Consider the following 21,947-nt stretch of genomic DNA (forward strand, 5'->3'; position numbering starts at 1 on the left):
TTGGAGCGAGGTGTGATGAGTATGTGTACGCATAGCGTTGGCAGTACAGGGCAAATCACAGTCAGAGCTCCCCTTCCTTCTGTGTTCTATATCGGACAGAGTACCCCTTTATTCTGTGTTATATATCGGACAGAGTACCCCTTTATTCTGTGTTCTATATCGGACAGAGTACCCCTTTATTCTGTGTTCTATATCGGACAGAGTACCCCTTTATTCTGTGTTCTATATCGGACAGAGTACCCCTTTATTCTGTGTTATATATCGGACAGAGTACCCCTTTATTCTGTGTTATATATCTACCAGAGTACCCCTTTATTCTGTGTTATATATCGGACAGAGTACCCCTTTATTCTGTGTTCTATATCGGCCAGAGTACCCCTTCATTCTGTGTTCTATATCCGGACAGAGTACCCCTTCATTCTGTGTTATATATCGGACAGAGTACCCCTTCATTCTGTGTTCTATATCGGACAGAGTACCCCTTTATTCTGTGTTATATATCGGACAGAGTACCCCTTTATCCTGTGTTCTATATCGGACAGAGTACCCCTTTATTCTGTGTTATATATCGGACAGAGTACCCCTTTATTCTGTGTTATATATCGGACAGAGTACCCCTTCATTCTGTGTTATATATCGGACAGAGTACCCCTTTATTCTGTGTTATATATCGGACAGAGTACCCCTTCATTCTGTGTTATATATCGGACAGAGTACCCCTTCATTCTGTGTTATATATCGGACAGAGTACCCCTTCATTCTGTGTTATATATCGGACAGAGTACCCCTTTATTCTGTGTTCTATATCGGACAGAGTACCCCTTTATTCTGTGTTATATATCGGACAGAGTACCCCTTTATTCTGTGTTATATACCGGACAGAGTACCCCTTTATTCTGTGTTATATATCGGCCAGAGTACCCCTTCATTCTGTGTTATATATCGGACAGAGTACCCCTTTATTCTGTGTTCTATATCGGACAGAGTACCCCTTTATTCTGTGTTATATATCTACCAGAGTACCCCTTTATTCTGTGTTATATATCGGACAGAGTACCCCTTCATTCTGTGTTATATATCGGACAGAGTACCCCTTTATTCTGTGTTATATATCGGACAGAGTACCCCTTTATTCTGTGTTATATATCGGACAGAGTACCCCTTTATTCTGTGTTATATATCGGACAGAGTACCCCTTTATTCTGTGTTATATATCGGACCAGAGTACCCCTTTATTCTGTGTTATATATCGGACAGAGTACCCCTTTATTCTGTGTTATATATCTACCAGAGTACCCCTTTATTCTGTGTTATATATCGGACAGAGTACCCCTTTATTCTGTGTTATATATCGGACAGAGTACCCCTTTATTCTGTGTTATATATCGGACCAGAGTACCCCTTTATTCTGTGTTATATATCGGACAGAGTACCCCTTTATTCTGTGTTATATACCGGACAGAGTACCCCTTTATTCTGTGTTCTCACTAGAATAGGTCATACTGAATGCGCACCTCTTTAATAAAAAAAAAAAAGGCATAAAGGAGGTGATTGAATATTATGAAAGAACAACAGATCACTTGTATAAATACAAGGTATGACCTTTATTCCATACGAGATGATGCTCTGTTTTATCCCCTCAGTGATTCACCGGACACACTTCGTTACATGTATATCATATAGAATAGATACCGTCATAATCGAAGATAATAACGGGTTCAATATACGGATAATCTCCCCTGATTCCACAATGATGAATTATAACCTGCAGGGTAATACTTACATATAAATTGGTTATATATTCGTATTACACACAATGGTATCATAGTGGTAGTCGCTGCCCATCATAGACCTGACGGATATACCTATCGATAACGATATTTAGCGCTGATTATTAGAGACAACCCATTATGATGGGTTACAGGGGCAGTTACAGGGATTATCATCTCGGTGTGTTGGGGTTAAAGAGAGGTCAGGGTATAACATCAGAGCTAATTGAAATCCCCTTATATATTAGATATGCCGCCTTATATTAACCATATACATCATGTTGTTGCTTGTTTATCGTTTATTTGATAAAAAAAAAAACACAAATAAATATCCTTCCTAACCTGATTGCATTAGATATATGCAATAAAGCGACTTAAGGTGTTCAAATGATTCAATTTCTGTAAATGAGAATTACACTCCTTTCCTGTCGATACAGAGAAGCGAGAGATGAGGACAGGCTCGGTGTCATCAGTATCGTCTGATCCGGCTGACGGCGGACACATCACGTCACCAAACTTTCCCAATGGTTATGCTCTCAACGAGGAGACCTTCACCTACACTATTCACAACCTTGACCCCTACGGTCACATCCGGCTCACATTTGATGACTGGCACATCGCAAGCGTGAGTCAAATACAGGTAGGACAATAATGCGATTATTATCATTCTTGTTGTTGTTTTGTCATCCTCAATTCCTTAAATTGAACTGTAACCGACTCTTTCCCAACAGCCAATGTGGTTATTTTGGTTTTGTTTTAAAATGAAAATTCAAGTAACTGATTCATTATTTTTCACAAAACTTGATTTCATGATTTGTTTCTCATAGAGATATCATGAAATCACTAACCTGCTGGTTTTTATATACAAAAACCACAATTTGTTAAACACGATCTGTCCTCCTATACTCAGTCTTTAACACGTAAGTCAAGCAGAGCTAGATTACATTTCATATTGTACTCCCTGGTCCGTTAAAACATGTTCCATTTCTTTGTGGGAATCCGACCTGTCTCCCCAGTCTTATCTGTAATGTGAAAATTACGCCATAATTTGGCTGTGGTGTTTTGTAGCCTAATATCAGTGTGAAGTTATCCTATAATTTTGGTGTGAAGTTCTACAGCTGATATCAGTGAGGAATCACAAGTGTTTTGACATACCGGAGATAAACTACCCACAGATAGGACCACCTCGACTATCTCTCTTTGATTTCGTTATAAACACAGACGATTACGAGTTTCCAGTAATGTATGGAGTTTCAGGGTAATTTCTCTATGGACCATCACATATATCTTAATCAAAGAGAAATAAAATGCCACAATATCACTGTCCATCTTCATTTTTTTAAATATTTCGCCTTTTTGTGAAGTGAAAGACTATTAGACAATACGCCTGGCTATTATGGCTGTATACCGGGACGAATGCACCTCAATCTGCAGATAGCAAGTGTTGTGCAGACTTTTCCGCCATTTAATTATTGCCGTTTGAAACACCTGTCAGTGTTTAGGGATGAGTACAACATTTATCGGAGTCAAACAACCATTTAAACTTTATCCTACATCAAACTGAAATGATATTTGAATTGAAATTTCTATAAAAACGCAAAGTTTCTGGTTTAATGGGTGTTGCTATCCCCGTTTGGTGGTCGACCGAGCTTCGGGATCTACAAATATGAGTCAGTTTGAGAAATGTCGTTGGGTGGTCAAGGAAATTGAATTTCGAGTTTTACGTGTATAATAGATACAGGAGTGTGATGGCTATTATAGAAATGTTTGGTTTAGATCACGATATGAACAAAAAGTAGTACCGAAATATATTCACTCACCACCGAGATAGCCTGTGCTAATTATTCCTACGCCTACACCGTAGGTTGGGAGTCATAAGTGTTACCTCAGTCGTGGGGTGTACAGTATAACATCATAACCTCAGTCGTGGGGTGTACAGTATAACATCATAACCTCAGTCGTGGGGTGTACAGTATAACATCATAACCTCAGTCGTGGGGTGTACAGTATAACATCATAACCTCAGTCGTGGGGTGTACAGTATAACATCATAACCTCAGTCGTTGGGTGTACAGTATAACATCATAACCTCAGTCGTGGGGTGTACAGTATAACATCATAACCTCAGTCGTGGGGTGTACAGTATAACATCATAACCTCAGTCGTGGGGTGTACAGTATAACATCATAACCTCAGTCGTGGGGTGTACAGTATAACATCATAACCTCAGTCGTGGGGTGTACAGTATAACATCATAACCTCAGTCGTTGGGTGTACAGTATAACCTCATAACCTCAGTCGTTGGGTGTACAGTATAACATCATAACCTCAGTCGTTGGGTGTACAGTATAACATCATAACCTCAGTCGTGGGGTGTACAGTATAACATCATAACCTCAGTCGTGAGGTGTACAGTATAACATCATAACCTCAGTCGTTGGGTGTACAGTATAACATCATAACCTCAGTCGTGAGGTGTACAGTATAACATCATAACCTCAGTCGTTGGGTGTACAGTATAACATCATAACCTCAGTCGTGAGGTGTACAGTATAACATCATAACCTCAGTCGTGGGGTGTACAGTATAACATCATAACCTCAGTCGTTTGGTGTACAGTATAACATCATAACCTCAGTCGTTGGGTGTACAGTATAACATCATAGCCTCAGTCGTTGGGTGTACGGTATAACATCATAACCTCAGTCGTTGGGTGTACGGTATAACATCATAACCTAAGTCGTTTGGTGTACAGTATAACATCATAACCTCAGTCGTGGGGTGTACAGTATAACATCATAACCTCAGTCGTGGGGTGTACAGTATAACATCATAACCTCAGTCGTGGGGTGTACAGTATAACACCATAACCTCAGTCGTGGGGTGTACAATATAACATCATAACCTCAGTCGTTTGGTGTACAGTATAACATCATAACTTCAGTCGTTGGGTGTACAGTATAGCATCATAACCTCAGTCGTTGGGTGTACAGTATAACATCATAACCTCAGTCGTGGGGTGTACAGTATAACATCATAACCTCAGTCGTTGGGTGTACAGTATAACATCATAACCTCAGTCGTTTGGTGTACAGTATAACATCATAACCTCAGTCGTTGGGTGTACAGTATAACATAACCTCAGTCGTTGGGTGTACAGTATAACATCATAACCTCAGTCGTTGGGTGTACAGTATAACATCATAACCTCAGTCGTTGGGTGTACAGTATAACATCATAACCTCAGTCATTGGGTGTACAGTATAACGTCATAACCTCAGTCGTGGGGTGTCCAGTATAACATAACATCAGTCGTTGGGTGTACAGTATAACATCATAACCTCAGCGGTGGGGTGTACAGTATAACATCATAACCTCAGTCGTTGGGTGTACAGTATAACATCATAACCTCAGTCGTGGGGTGTACAGTATAACATCATAACCTCAGTCGTTGGGTGTACAGTATAACATCATAACCTCAGTCGTTTGGTGTACAGTATAACATCATAACCTCAGTCGTTGGGTGTACAGTAGTATAACATCATAACCTCAGTCGTGGGGTGTACAGTATAACATCATAACCTCAGTCGTTGGGTGTACAGTATAACATCATAAACTCAGTCGTTGGGTGTACAGTAGTATAACATCATAACCTCAGTCGTGGGGTGTACAGTATAACATCATAACCTCAGTCGTTGGGTGTACAGTATAACATCATAACCTCAGTCGTTGGGTGTACGGTATAACATCATAACCTCAGTCGTTGGGTGTACAGTATAACATCATAACCTCAGTCGTGGGGTGTACAGTATAACATCATAACCTCAGTCGTTGGGTGTACAGTATAACATCATAACCTCAGTCGTGGGGTGTACAGTATAACATCATAACCTCAGTCGTTGGGTGTACAGTATAACATCATAACCTCAGTCGTTGGGTGTACAGTAGTATAACATCATAACCTCAGTCGTTGGGTGTACAGTATAACATCATAACCTCAGTCGTTTGGTGTACAGTATAACATCATAACCTCAGTCATTGGGTGTACAGTATAACGTCATAACCTCAGTCGTTGGGTGTACAGTATAACATCATAACTTCAGTCGTTGGGTGTACAGTATAACATCATAACCTCAGTCGTTGGGTGTACAGTATAACATCATAACCTCAGTCGTTGGGTGTACAGTATAACATCATAACCTCAGTCGTTGGGTGTACAGTATAACGTCATAACCTCAGTCGTTGGGTGTACAGTATAACATAACCTCAGTCGTTGGGTGTACAGTATAACATCATAACCTCAGTCGTTGGGTGTACAGTATAACATCATAACCTCAGTCGTTGGGTGTACAGTAGTATAACATCATAACCTCAGTCGTTGGGTGTACAGTATAACATCATAACCTCAGTCGTTGGGTGTACGGTATAACATCATAACTTCAGTCGTTGGGTGTACAGTATAACATCATAACCTCAGTCGTTGGGTGTACAGTATAACATCATAACCTCAGTCGTTTGGTGTACAGTATAACATCATAACCTCAGTCGTTGGGTGTACAGTATAACATCATAACCTCAGCGGTGGGGTGTACAGTATAACATCATAACCTCAGTCGTTGGGTGTACAGTATAACATCATAACCTCAGTCGTTGGGTGTACAGTATAACATCATAACCTCAGTCGTTGGGTGTACAGTAGTATAACATCATAACTTCAGTCGTTGGGTGTACAGTAGTATAACATCATAACTTCAGTCGTTGGGTGTACAGTATAACATCATAACCTCAGTCGTTGGGTGTACGGTATAACATCATAACCTCAGTCGTGGGGTGTACAGTATAACATCATAACCTCAGTCGTTGGGTGTACGGTATAACATCATAACCTCAGTCGTTGGGTGTACAGTATAACATCATAACCTCAGTCGTTGGGTGAACAGTAGTATAACATCATAACCTCAGTCGTTGGGTGTACAGTATAACATCATAACCTCAGTCGTTGGGTGTACAGTATAACATCATAACCTCAGTCGTTTGGTGTACAGTATAACATCATAACCTCAGTCGTTGGGTGTACAGTATAACATCATAACCTCAGTCGTTGGGTGTACGGTATAACATCATAACCTCAGTCGTTGGGTGTACGGTATAACATCATAACCTCAGTCGTGGGGTGTACAGTATAACATCATAACCTCAGTCGTGGGGTGTACAGTATAACATCATAACCTCAGTCGTGGGGTGTACAGTATAACATCATAACCTCAGTCGTTTGGTGTACAGTATAACATCATAACTTCAGTCGTTGGGTGTACAGTATAACATCATAACCTCAGTCGTTGGGTGTACAGTATAACATCATAACCTCAGTCGTTGGGTGTACAGTATAACATCATAACCTCAGTCGTTGGGTGTACAGTATAACATCATAACCTCAGTCGTGGGGTGTACAGTATAACATCATAACCTCAGTCGTGGGGTGTACGGTATAACATCATAACCTCAGTCGTGGGGTGTACAGTATAACATCATAACCTCAGTCGTTGGGTGTACGGTATAACATCATAACCTCAGTCGTGAGGTGTACAGTATAACATCATAACTTCAGTCGTTGGGTGTACAGTATAACATCATAACCTCAGTCGTTGGGTGTACAGTATAACATCATAACCTCAGTCGTGGGGTGTACAGTATAACATCATAACCTCAGTCGTGGGGTGTACAGTATAACATCATAACCTCAGTCGTTTGGTGTACAGTATAACATCATAACCTCAGTCGTGGGGTGTACAGTATAACATCATAACCTCAGTCGTTGGGTGTACAGTATAACATCATAACCTCAGTCGTTGGGTGTACAGTATAACATCATAACCTCAGTCGTGGGGTGTACAGTATAACATCATAACCTCAGTCGTTGGGTGTACAGTATAACATCATAACCTCAGTCGTGGGGTGTCCAGTATAACATAACCTCAGTCGTGAGGTGTACAGTATAACATCATAACCTCAGTCGTTGGGTGTACAGTATAACATCATAACCTCAGTCGTGGGGTGTCCAGTATAACATCATAACCTCAGTCGTTTGGTGTCCAGTAGTATAACATCATAACCTCAGTCGTGGGGTGTACAGTATAACATCATAACCTCAGTCGTTGGGTGTACAGTAGTATAACATCATAACCTCAGTCGTGGGGTGTACAGTATAACATCATAACCTCAGTCGTTGGGTGTACAGTAGTATAACATCATAACCTCAGTCGTGGGGTGTACAGTATAACATCATAACCTCAGTCGTTGGGTGTACAGTATAACATCATAACCTCAGTCGTGGGGTGTACAGTATAACATCATAACCTCAGTCGTGGGGTGTACAGTATAACATCATAACCTCAGTCGTTGGGTGTACAGTAGTATAACATCATAACCTCAGTCGTTGGGTGTACAGTATAACATCATAACCTCAGTCGTTGGGTGTACAGTATAACATCATAACCTCAGTCGTTGGGTGTACAGTAGTATAACATCATAATAACCTCAGTCGTTGGGTGTACAGTATAACATCATAACTTCAGTCGTTGGGTGTACAGTATAACATCATAACCTCAGTCGTTGGGTGAACAGTAGTATAACATCATAACCTCAGTCGTTGGGTGTACAGTATAACATCATAACCTCAGTCGTTGGGTGTACAGTATAACATCATAACCTCAGTCGTTGGATGTACGGTATAACATCATAACTTCAGTCGTTGGGTGTACAGTATAACACCATAACATCAGTCGTTGGGTGTACAGTATAACATCATAACCTCAGTCGTTGGGTGTACAGTATAACATCATAACCTCAGTCGTTGGGTGTACAGTATAACATCATAACCTCAGTCGTGGGGTGTACAGTATAACATCATAACCTCAGTCGTTGGGTGTACAGTAGTATAACATCATAACCTCAGTCGTGGGGTGTACAGTATAACATCATAACCTCAGTCGTTGGGTGTACAGTATAACATAGCTTATGTCTATATTTCCTGTAGTCTTGTTTATTAAGGCCGGTGTAGTCCGGAAAATGTTCCCTTTCTTAATCTTATACATTAGAATTATTCATAATTATCCATTTTGAAATACTCATGTCACTCCCGTTCTCTTTTGGTTTATAATTCCTAATCACTTCTGTTCTGTTCGGGGTCCATTATTCCATATCATTTATAACTTTTTTTTTTTTTTTTTTCCTCAGATATATGACGGCCTACATGCGTCATCGCCATCCATGGTGTTTGGCAAACAACAGCGCCCCCTGTTTGTATCGGAATCGAACACCATCATTGTTGTGTTCAATACGGGCAAAACCACACACAGGTGTTGTCAGCATATCGGCTTCAAAGCCACGTACCAGTTCGTTTCCGGTAAGTCATTGGTTAAGCAGGTCATCAACATTGTATTACTTCAGTGATGTTTGTTGTCTCGTCAATGATGTTTGTTGTCTCGTCATTGATGCTTGTTGTCTCAGCAGTGATGCTTGTTGTCTCGTCATTGGTGTTTGTTGTCTCGTCAGTGATATGTGTTGTCTCGTCATTGATGTTTTTTGTCTCGTCAGTGATGTTTGTTGTCTCGTCATTGTTGTTTGTTGTCTCGTCAGTGGTGTTTGTTGTCTCGTCAGTGATGTTTGTAGTCTCGTCAGTGATGTTTGTTGTCTCGTCATTGGTGTTTGTTGTCTCGTCATTGGTGTTTGTTGTCTCGTCATTGGTGTTTGTTGTCTCGTCATTGGTGTTTGTTGTCTTATTTATCCTATAGCTGGACCGCTCACCCTTGGGGTTTCAGTTGTCTTATTTATCCTATAGCTGGACCGCTCACCCTTGGGGTTTCAGTTGTCTTATTTATCCTATAGCTGGACCACTCACACTTGGGGTTTTAGTTGTCTAGTAAGAGAACACCACCAGGGTCTGGTATATGCGCTCTTTGTCTTTGATTTTCCTGCTCAACGTTTTAAATTTCGGTAAACGTTTTCACTTTACATACCAATGTATATAGATAATTATGGTGCATATTCGAAGATTTCAGACATAAATCTGAGATGTGAGTGGACACTCTAGATATTGTCAATAGTAAGCCTCTCCTGTTACAGTAGATCATCAAGAGTACAGATAGTTCTGTATACTTGGCACTGGCCCATTATAACTACCAGCGGTTCTGGGGTTTTTTCTTTTTTTTTCAGTTTTCCAAAAGCAAGTAGGCTTCGTCATATATATTAGCCCTGGGTAGTGTTCTTTTGCGAGGTCCGATGCATAATGAAACAATATTTGAATATCAGCTTTTGCATGTATAGTAGTACTGACGATCTGGTTTTAGTGTGTTTAACATTGTGATATAAAATGGTTTTACAATGTCCCCGTTCCTTGGTTACAAAGCTATTATTATCGTAAACCGAGGGAATTTGTATATACATGGTACCTGTGTGTTACCCGTGTGATAAATATGTATACTACTTTTACAGAGACATATTTACCGGTATCACGAGAAATGTAAAACTTTCCTGTCGATTTGTGTTGATGAAGCATTGTTTTATGTCGATTTGTGTTGATGAAGCATTGTTTTTTATGTCGATTTGTGTTGATGAAGCATTGTTTTATGTCGATTTGTGTTGATGAAGCATTGTTTTATGTCGATTTGTGTTGAAGAAGCATTGTTTCATGTCGATTTGTGTTGATGAAGCATTGTTTCATGTCGATTTGTGTTGATGAAGCATTGTTTCATGTCGATTTGTGTTGATGAAGCATTGTTTCATGTCGATTTGTGTTGATGAAGCATTGTTTCATGTCGATTTGTGTTGATGAAGCATTGTTTTATGTCGATTTGTGTTGATGAAGCATTGTTTCATGTCGATTTAGCATTGTTTCATGTCGATTTGTGTTGATGAAGCATTGTTTCATGTCGATTTGTGTTGATGAAGCATTGTTTCATCGATCAAAATGAAGCGACCAAGTATTTATTATTGCTATTTGATGTTGTATAGTAATAAGTGTTTTTTTTAAATTAAGTATTTTTTTCGTTTACAGAAAAGCGATGGGACAAGAGACCCAGTACTAGTAAGTATTATTAATTTGTTGTATTATTAGAACACATCATCATAAGAGATGAGGAATAACAAATTCTGTTTTATCATATCCTATTTGATATGTATCTCCAGATAACATTTTGTAACGATAATTGATTAATGAGCTATATGGTAGGGAGGATTTAAGACGTTATGCGCCTTCTCAGATTGCAGTTCCTTAGTCCATGCCAAGACGGGCGGGAAACTGGAGATAGGCCACGCCTTCCCCTCACTCCCGGGTGTGTACGATTGTATTTGGATCATACGAAGACATGAAAACATGCAAGGAATGTTGTTGAGACTGACAGACTACTCTTTAGGCGATGGTAAGTAACCAAGTAATATCCCAAGTCCTATCTACAATCTGACCCGTGTTATTTCAGGATGAACGGGAAAGCATGCATGTTTCCATTTCCGGTCACGTTTAAGTTCGTTATTAAAATAGAATGTTTACAGTTAGCATATCTCCATAGTTCCACAGACAGCTGGGCTAATTTTGATATGCGTAATATGCATTAGTCAGTATTAAAGAGCTAGCATGCACGTCAGAAAATTTGTTTTATAGTTGCTTCCTAGATAGAATTTCTTTGAAAACGGGTAAAATTCAATTGTAAATAGTAAGTTTTATGTTTACAAACTTGGGATGGGAGTATACGCGTTATGGACAATAGCGTTGTGAATTCCTGTGTCAGTCTCGACAGGACGCTGTTTTGACATTTCCCATGGGTGGTGGAACATGTCTCTGCTGTTGTCGAACAAGTGCAATATGTACTTAGTTTGTTATGTGTCAGCTTGTCGGCTTGTAATCCCCTTCATCTGTCACACAGCTGGTGTTGTGGGAAGCTTATTCAAAATAAACTTGATGACTTTACATTTCAGTTCAAATTGACCTTGATATCCCTTACATTGTACTTGGAGATATCAACATTTACTTGCGGGTCTACGGGAAGTATCCGCACTCAATCCACTTCTTCTTAAGTGATAGAAAATTAAGGAAAGCAATAAAACGGGGGAGGGGGGAATAAAATAAACTTGAAAAGTTTAGACATATAAATAGACTGATCTAGTGTTATGATGTCACTAGCCTATTCGTATTTGAGATTATGACTTACATTGCATTTAAGATTTGACCTAGTTTTGTATGGCGAGTGTCGCCGTTACCTAGTTTTGTATGGCGAATGTCGCCGTGACCTAGTTTTGTATGGCGAGTGTCGCCGTGACCTAGTTTTGTATGGCGCGTGTCGCCGATGAAGCAGAAGTCGCTTACTCTTCCGGAACACATGGTCCTATTATTGATTGGGAAACATTAGGATACTCGAATATATAGATTCCTTTACGGCAAACGTATAACTTGTGATCGTTATCACCATTTCTTTGTCCTTTAGGATGACTTGACATCGTTATCACCATTTCTTTGTCCTTTAGGATGGCTTGACGTCATTATCACCATTTCTTTGTCCTTTAGGATGTCTTGGCATCGTTATCACCATTTCTTTGTCCTTTAGGATGGCTTGACATCGTTATCACCATTTCTTTGTCCTTTAGGATGACTTGACATCGTTATCACCATTTCTTTGTCCTTTAGGATGTCTTGACATCGTTATCACCATTTCTTTGTCCTTTAGGATGGCTTGACGTCGTTATCACCATTTCTTTGTCCTTTAGGATGGCTTGACGTCCTTATCACCATTTCTTTGTCCTTTACGATGGCTTGACATCGTTATCACCATTTCTTTGTCCTTTAGGATGGCTTGACGTAGTTATCACCATTTCTTTGTCCTTTAGGATGACTTGACGTCCTTATCACCATTTCTTTGTCCTTTAGGATGGCTTGACATCGTTATCACCATTTCTTTGTCCTTTAGGATGGCTTGACGTAGTTATCACCATTTCTTTGTCCTTTAGGATGGCTTGACGTAGTTATCACCATTTCTTTGTCCTTTAGGATGGCTTGACGTCCTTATCACCATTTCTTTGTCCTTTAGGATGGCTTGACGTCGTTATCACCATTTCTTTGTCCTTTAGGATGGCTTGACGTAGTTATCACCATTTCTTTGTCCTTTAGGATGTCTTGACATCGTTATCACCATTTCTTTGTCCTTTAGGATGGTTTGACGTAGTTATCTTATCACCATTTCTTTGTCCTTTAGGATGGCTTGACTCTTATCACCATTTCTTTGTCCTTTAGGATGGCTTGACGTCGTTATCACCATTTCTTTGTCCTTTAGGATGGCTTGACGTCATTATCACCATTTCTTTGTCCTTTAGGATGGCTTGACGTCGTTATCACCATTTCTTTGTCCTTTAGGATGGCTTGACGTCATTATCACCATTTCTTTGTCCTTTAGGATGGCTTGACGTAGTTATCACCATTTCTTTGTCCTTTAGGATGGCGTGACATCGTTATCACCATTTCTTTGTCCTTTAGGATGGCTTGACGTCATTATCACCATTTCTTTGTCCTTTAGGATGGCTTGACATCGTTATCACCATTTATTTGTCCTTTAGGATGGCTTGACGTAGTTGTCACCATTTCTTTGTCCTTTAGGATGACTTGACGTCATTATCACCATTTCTTTGTCCTTTAGGATGGCTTGACGTCCTTATCACCATTTCTTTGTCCTGTATGATGGCTTGACATCGTTATCACCATTTCTTTGTCCTTTAGGATGGCTTGACATCGTTATCACCTTTTCTTTGTCCTTTAGGATGGCTTGACGTAGTTATCACCATTTCTTTGTCCTTTAGGATGACTTGACGTCCTTATCACCATTTCTTTGTCCTTTAGGATTGCTTGACATCGTTATCACCATTTCTTTGTCCTTTAGGATGGTTTGACGTAGTTATCTTATCACCATTTCTTTGTCCTTTAGGATGGCTTGACATCGTTATCACCATTTCTTTGTCCTTTAGGATGGCTTGACGTCGGTAGCAATGCCCTGGATATCCATGATGGTCTTACATCTGTTGGCCCCCAGATCACGCGATTCATATCCACCAACCTGACAACAGGGTCATGGTTGTCTAGTACGGAGGGATTCTACATCCGGCTCAGAGGAACCTTCTATCCGGAAGACAGCCTCACTTTCGTATACACAGCTGTGGATAATGTCACAGACGGTAATCATATTATAGTTTATTCTGTTATAAAGTTAAAATGGATTAACAACACCAGTGTGCAGGTATCCATAAAAGATCATGTGGCTAAGAACATTTGCTGTTTGAACACGTTGATACCATATACAATCGTATTATTTGACATCAATTGACAATTAGCATATTGATCGTATTTATACACACATGTTACTGTCCTGTCCGAAAACCTACAATGTAACGTGCATGATTTGTTTCACACTTCGCTAAATGATGACGTTATTTTATAAATTTGCTGTTTCACACTTCGCTAGATGATGACGTAATATTTTAAATTGGTTGTTTCAGACTAGATGATGACGTAATATTGTTAATTATTTGTTTTAGACTAGATGATGAAGTAATATTTTAAATTGGTTGTTTTAGACTAGATGATGACGTAATATTGTTTATTATTTGTTTTAGACTAGATGATGACGTAATATTGTCAATTAGTTGTTTCAGACTGGATGATGACGCAATTTTGTATATCTTTTTTCCCAGACGGTTGCCCCAACAAAGCTGACTATCTGTGTAGTAACCTGTGGTGTATAGACCGCCATCTTACCTGTGATGGTGTGGATCACTGTGGAGACAACTCGGACGAGAGTCCTGAGCCCATGTGTTCTATATCAAGTATGTATCGTTAATGGTATACCAGTGTACCTCCTCAGTCGATGTGCTCTATACCACACTTTTTCTTGAGTTAATGTTAAATATGTAAATTTCCATTTTCGAGTCCATTATGTATGCCACATTTATGACACTTCTTTGGCCCCTGTGTTCTGTACCCAGAAAGTATATGTCTATATTTTACTTTATACAGTCATGTATTTATTGACTTCATGGACATCTTCAGTATATGGTAATTAACAACTTTTAAAATTATAGACCTGTCCTATCTTTGATTTGATATGTAATATATTTCAACCTGTGTCTTTAACTTATGTTCTTTTTTTTCCATTGTGAACAGAGTTATGGAAAATAGAGTTAGGCTGGTCCTTGCCGCCGGAACGTAAGTGTGTATTGCATATTAAATATTTATCTACCAATATCATTCAAAAGTATCCCAAATGATGTTGGGAAATCTTTTAATATGCGATGTGAAGTCAGACGTGTTCGATATTTGTTGATATGTCCGGTGGTTTTATTGTCACTACCCTAGTCCTCATTTTGAGAACGTAACTAAGATATATTTTAAGTTTGTATGGTGCGGAGTGTCGTCGATGAAGCAGAAGACGCCTTCTCCCCTAGAACACCTGGTCTTATTCTCCTAGTACTTTATCAGGATTCTCCATAACTCCTAGTACTTTATCAGGATTCTCCTTACAAATCTATAGTTCATATCTTGCCCTCGTTTAATTGGACAATGGCCTCGTTAGTGTACCGGCATTCTCTGTTGTTTTTGTAATAGCATACTATTCATGTATATGAAAATGATGAGCTGAAATATTTTTTTCCACAAGTCACAAAAGAAATTGTAACAAACCTACTTGATAATGAAATCTACTGTTTCACCGAGCATTGTATCACCAGGAGTCTGTAATTATAAAATGAACAATAACTACGATATAACTAGTAAGCATTTCTTATTACGAATGTTCCAGCGTCGACAACACTGGACCCGTGTAGCGGTGGGTTTCATTGTCGGAGTAACTACCTCTGTATCCCAATGTCGAATATCTGTGACGGTGTGTACGACTGTGATGACAGATCGGACGAAATTTATTGTGGTAAGATTTTAAACTGAATTTATTGTGGTAAGATTTTAAACTGAATTTATTATGGTAAGATTTTAAACTGAATTTATGGTGGTAAGATTTTAAACTGAATTTATTATGGTAAGATTTTAACTGAATTTATTATGGTAAGGTTTTAAACTAAATGTATTAGGGTAAGATTTTAAGTTAGATGTATTTGGGTAAGATTTTAAACTAAATGGATTAAGGGTAAGATTTTAAACTGAATTCATTGTGGTAAGATTTTAAACTAGATGTATTGTGGTAAGATTTTAAACTAGATGTATTATGGTAAGATTTTAAACTAAGTTTATTTTATTGATAAGACTTAAAGTTTCTCCACCTTGATATAAACCGTATTTAAGGGTTAATCTACACACACCTTAAATTAACTATATCGAGTATACTCGGGATATGAATACAGTTCTCCACTGAAGGTTACTATGACCAATATAAATTCCTATGTGCCATTTCCATATATTGGAAGCTATGCCTGGATAACATTATCGTTTGTTATACGAGACTGTACTGGTTCGTGTACTCCTAAAGTGCTGTACTACCTAATGCATTAGATTTATACATTCATATCATTTCTGTTTATTTTATCAATAGATACAGGATATAATTGAATAAACAAATAAAACTGCACGACATTCCACATGTTAAACATGTTCTGGATAGACTAGCAGCGTGCTGTCATACGTGTGTAGAGTTTTTATAAGATTTGCCATTTATCTGAGAAATGTATCCGATATCACGTAAAAACGAGGTCACGTGATCTGTATGAGACAGAACAGACCATTCACAGCTTGAAATAAAAGTACATCTGTGCAAAAATAAATTCATTTTATCATATGTGAATGATATATTTCATTTACCTAAACATGAAAAACACAAACATTTGTAATGATTTTGTGGTTATTCATCCTAAACATCACCCTTGTACATGACACATATTTATAGTTCGTTTGTTGTTTTTTTGTTTCAGCATACTACAGAGAGGCACAGGCACAGAATGGTGTTCAAGGTCATCTTTATATAAACACAAATTATTTACTTATGTTATGGCTGATGTTACAAATTATTTACACGAAATTATTATGATACCAAGTGTCCTGTAATAATGTTATTATTGTGTCTGTTTAGTTTTACTCGCTCATTTTCAATGTCGTTATGTTTAAGCTGATCATAGAATATGTGAATTAAGATGAAGATCATATGGACTAGATATATTGAATGCTCTCATGAAAATACAGTATGTAACAATAGAACCTGTCTATAAAGGCCACATTTGCGGGTCCCATTGTAACATTCATGGTGCAGTAACTTGTTATACACAATATCCGTTTGTGATATTGATTACATCGATACTGTCATAGTGATAAACAAATCCCTACTGACTGTGTTCCTTTATCATCTTCATAGCCCAGTTGTTAAAAAAGGTTACTAGTTCTAATCACTTAATTAGTGAGAATACCATTGCTTAAAAATATATATATATATAGCTTAATAGAAAATGTTGTCAAGTCAGTTTTACCAGAAATGATTTACCTGGAATTTAACATTGTTTTGAAACTATGGTTATCGTAATCACCTTTTGAACAACTTGGCCCGGATTTACAGTTTATTAGTTAATAATGTATTAATCATTAAAAGCATTAACACGTCGGTGTTACCTGTTTAATGACGGGAGCTTACTTTGAATAATACAATAGTATATGTATTTTAGTATTTGGGTATTAAGGCGAACGTCTATGGCCCCTCGTCTCGATTCAGCCATCTGCGGCGTGTTAAAAATAATGTCCATTATCGTAAGGTCGTACTCAGTGAGCCCTCCCATAGCTGGTCATATGTAATGGCCGTTAGATATCCACTGAATATTTTGGGATGATTTTTTTTCAAACTTCAATGATAAGGCAATGCAAAGCCTAAAATCAATACGAAAGTTTATGACTACTTACTTCTAAGAACACAAGCTTGTTGCATGGTCTGGTTGCCAGTGCTTACACGTCGTTTCTAATGACTACTTAATCCAGGTTGTCATGATTATACAAACGGTAAAAATGTTTGTCAAAAGTCATTTGGAAGAGAAAGAGCACTAAGTATTATAAACCTTTATCCTCAGCATGACAATTCCATGTAAGCTTGTTGTGTTCACGACCAGCGCAGTGCTGTCCTTGATAGAGAACTAGAGACCTACCGAAACATTGTGTGAAACGCCATAAGGCATCCTACTGTTAAAGATGTCTCATTTATCTCAAACTAATGATATATCCCTTTTTTACAAGGTTTAACTACATTTATAAACAGAAGTGGAAAGTTTATCTCCTATAATTCAAAAGATATCTCTGTGAGTAGCTGTCTTGCGCTTGTTAATGCTTTATCAGAATCGGTTTTTTAAAACAAATATTCAGGGTTGTAGAGGTAAACTATATATCTGCCGCCTGAAGGCACAATCTGATTAAAGTACAGACCACCGTTATACACTAGGTTACACTTCATGACGTAGTGTACACTGCACTTTAATCTGGTTACTAAAGGCAACATGATCTGGTTACTATAGACAACATAATATGGTTACTATAGGCAGTATAATCTGGTTATTATAGGCAACATAATCTGGTTATTATATACAACATAATCTGGTTACTATCGGCAGTATAATCTGGTTACTATAGGCAACATAATCTGGTTACTATAGGCAGTATAATCTGGTTACTATAGGCAACATAATCTGGTTACTATAGGCAACATAATCTGGTTATTATAGACAACATAATCTGGTTATTATAGACAACATAATCTGGTTATTATAGACAACATAATCTGGTTACTATAGGCAACATAATCTGGTTACTATAGGCAACATAATCTGGTTACTATAGACAACATAATCTGGTTACTATAGACAACATAATCTGGTTACTATAGGCAAAATAATCTGGTTACTATAGGCAGTATAATATGGTTATGACCGGGTATAGGGAGTATAATCATGTTACTATAGGCAACATAATCTGGTTACTATAGGCAGTATAATCTGGTTACTGTAGGCAGTATAATCTGGTTACTATAGGCAACATAATCTGGTTACTATAGGCAGTATAATCTGGTTACTATAGGCGTCATAATCTGGTTATTATAGGCAACATAATCTGGTTACTATAGGCAGTATAATCTGGTTACTATAGGCAACATAATCTGGTTACTATAGGCAACATAATCTGGTTACTATAGGGAGTATAATCTGGTTACTATAGGCAACATAATCTGGTTACTATAGGCAACATAATCTGGTTATTATAGGCAACATAATCTGGTTACTATAGACAAAATAATCTGGTTACTATAGGCAACATAATCTGGTTACTATAGGGAGTATAATCAGGTTGATATAGGCAGCATAAACAGGTTGCTATAAGCAGTATAATCAGATTGCTATAGGTGGTTTATATCAGGTTGTTATTAGCAGTATAATCAGGTTACTATAGGCAGCATAAACAGGTTGCTATAAGCAGTATAATCAGATTGCTATAGGCAGCATAAACAGATTGTTATTAGCAGTATAAACAGATTGCTATAGGTGGTTTATATCAGGTTGGTATTAGCAGTATAATCAGGTTACTATAGGCAGCATAAACAGGTTGCTATAAGCAGTATAATCAGATTGCTATAGGCAGCATAAACAGATTGTTATTAGCAGTATAAACAGATTGCTATAGGTGGTTTATATCAGGTTGGTATTAGCAGTATAATCAGGTTACTATAGGCAGCATAAACAGGTTGCTATAAGCAGTATAATCAGATTGCTATAGGCAGCATAAACAGATTGTTATTAGCAGTATAAACAGATTGCTATAGGTGGTTTATATCAGGTTGTTATTAGCAGTATAATCAGATTGCTATAGGTGGTTTATATCAGATTGGTATTAGCAGTATAATCAGATTGCTATAGGTGGTTTATATCAGGTTGGTGTTAGCAGTACGCCGTATAGATTTCGCCTATTGTATGCGCGTATCAATCTTGCGAATGTGATTACGATTTTTTTTTAAATATTTGTTACTTTTCCAAGTTAAATGAGACTTATAGCGTCTTCATGTGCACTAGGATAACTGAATGTAATCCGAATACACCAGCAGTACATTGCAACTTTACAGCCTCTCTTTCAATTATACACTCATTTTGACCAATGGAAATCGGTTACATCAGTTGTTTAATGTCCTATCAACAGCTAGGGTCATAACGGTTATATAATCACAGAAATGGTACATTGTAATCAATATGGCTTTCCAAAGATGTTAGATAGTATATATTGTTTAGGAATTCTCGTGTGATGACAGTGCTAATTTCAATTAGTTAGCACGCTTAATTCCCTATGCATGTTATATAACCTTCAATATCCGATGGAATCTATTTTCTAATAATAGGGACAAACGGTAGTTGAAAAAACATTTCTTTAAATATTAAAACATGTTTTAAGTATCGAAACTTTTTTTTCATAATTGTCAGTAGTTCCACAAATGTTTTAAATATCGTTCTATTCTCAACTTAGAGCCAGCTCAATTGATATAACTTTAGTGATATGGCGAAATATTGTCTGTGAGGAAAAAAAAAGTCAGTTACAGGACATATAGAAGCGTATATATCAAGCAACCATTCTTTTGCTATCGCTCTCATTGAATCCTGGTTAAAACTGTGTTTCTATCTTTCCTTTTAAACGTTTTAGATTGTGAAACTGTATTCGCACTATATTATTTTATTCGAGCGTTACAGTACCCGATATATATAGTCTCCATCAATATATTTTTAGAAATCTCTGAATGAAATAAATGAATATTGCTTCAAATATTCATTTTAATTTATAATGCACAAAGCAGACATTATCACGTGTTCTGTAGTAAAAATTGATTGTGTTTAGATATAAGAATTTATCTATGCAAGGGGTTCATGTTTATCAATAGAGAAGCGAGTGTCTATTGTTAGATTAAATCGTGGCTGAGTCATGGCTGTACACGCATTGTTTTATGTACTTCTGAATTTCCTGTAAACGAGGTAGATCCATGTACCCAGGTTATACATGACCGACACCCATTCGGTGGAAGATCGGAACTCAATTGTCATGCAGCGTTAATTGAATTGCTATGAGCCTTGTGATACGAGTTATATTATCGCATTAATTTGTACATAACTAGTGGTGCCTTGTCCGTACTCGTTGTCTATATAGAAATTGTTTTAAATTATTGGTGTTGTTTAAAAGTGTATGTTTCAACATTTGGTCTATATATTTTTATTAAAATTGTTTCATTCCAATACGACTTTTTAGAATGCGATGTTGCATCTCTGGAAATAAAATGTCAAATAAACAATCTTGTTTACGTTTTATTTTACAATGCCGCGATTAAGAATCAACTAAATACGAGGTAATTTTAGTAATACTATCAATCTCTTTGATACTGTCAATCACTTGGACAAGCTTGAAATATTATAGAACAAGTGAAAACAAATAAAGAGGGTCTTTCATTTTAAGAAACAATGATGCGACAATTCAAGCATATTAACTACACAAGATTGATATACATATAGATACGTGGACCTAATCTGGATAAGTTCTTAATGGCAACGTTCGGAGTATTGAACGTACTAGATTCGACATATACACACCGCAAATATGGAAAAATACTGACGTCTTTATAAAACATTATTTCTTAGGAAGACATGACATGGCGACTACAAAACTTGTAATATCCTTTTCATTTCAAATCTTCAGGAAGTGAAACGATCAATATTTTGCTTCCTTTGGTGTTTTAACAACTCATGGGGGCCGAGTGGTTAAGGTGTACCGACACTTTAACACTAGCCCTCCACCACTGGGTTGCGAGTTCGAAACCTACGTGGGGCAGTTGCCAGGTACTGACCGTAGGCCGGTGGTTTTTCTCCTGGTACTCCGGCTTTCCTCCACCTCCAAAACCTGGCACGTCCTTAAATGACCCTGGCTGTTAATAGGACGTTAAACAAAAAACAAACCAAATTAACAACTCATCACATCCATGTATCTGAATGTTAAGGAAGGGTTTCATCCATGTAGTTGTTACCTGTTGTAACAAACTTCGTTAATCAAGAATCGCGTGAACAAGAAGTGGACCAAAAGGGCCCATCTTACGTGTTGGTAAGTTATTGGTCTCAAAGAGAATTCTCTAACTGGAAATAATTTGT

General features: G+C 37.8%; 1 protein-coding gene across 6 annotated transcripts in view; it reads left to right on the plus strand.

The window, feature by feature from the left end:
• Positions 1 to 21,100, plus strand: part of LOC117337638 — a 41,241-nt gene extending 20,141 nt beyond the window's left edge. The window contains exons 5-14 of one of the 6 annotated variants that reach the window (XR_004534886.1): positions 2,207 to 2,409; positions 9,006 to 9,174; positions 10,825 to 10,854; positions 11,030 to 11,188; positions 13,776 to 13,982; positions 14,499 to 14,630; positions 14,968 to 15,009; positions 15,602 to 15,727; positions 16,722 to 19,492; positions 19,585 to 21,100. Coding sequence is in view for 1 of the 6 variants with exons in the window: in XM_033898716.1 (XP_033754607.1) it covers positions 2,207 to 2,409; positions 9,006 to 9,174; positions 10,825 to 10,854; positions 11,030 to 11,188; positions 13,776 to 13,982; positions 14,499 to 14,630; positions 14,968 to 15,009; positions 15,602 to 15,727; positions 16,722 to 16,837 (1,184 nt within the window). In the remaining 5 variants the exon portion in view is untranslated. Of the gene's footprint in view, positions 1 to 2,206; positions 2,410 to 9,005; positions 9,175 to 10,824; positions 10,855 to 11,029; positions 11,189 to 13,775; positions 13,983 to 14,498; positions 14,631 to 14,967; positions 15,010 to 15,601; positions 15,728 to 16,721 lie in introns of all 6 variants that reach the window. The other 5 variants (XR_004534888.1, XR_004534887.1, XR_004534884.1 and 2 more) reach the window with 5 other exon arrangements.
• Positions 21,101 to 21,947: the final 847 nt, after the last annotated feature.

The sequence above is a fragment of the Pecten maximus genome, chromosome 11 (genome assembly GCF_902652985.1).
Source record: "Pecten maximus chromosome 11, xPecMax1.1, whole genome shotgun sequence".
Taxonomy (NCBI): Eukaryota; Metazoa; Mollusca; class Bivalvia; order Pectinida; family Pectinidae; genus Pecten; species Pecten maximus.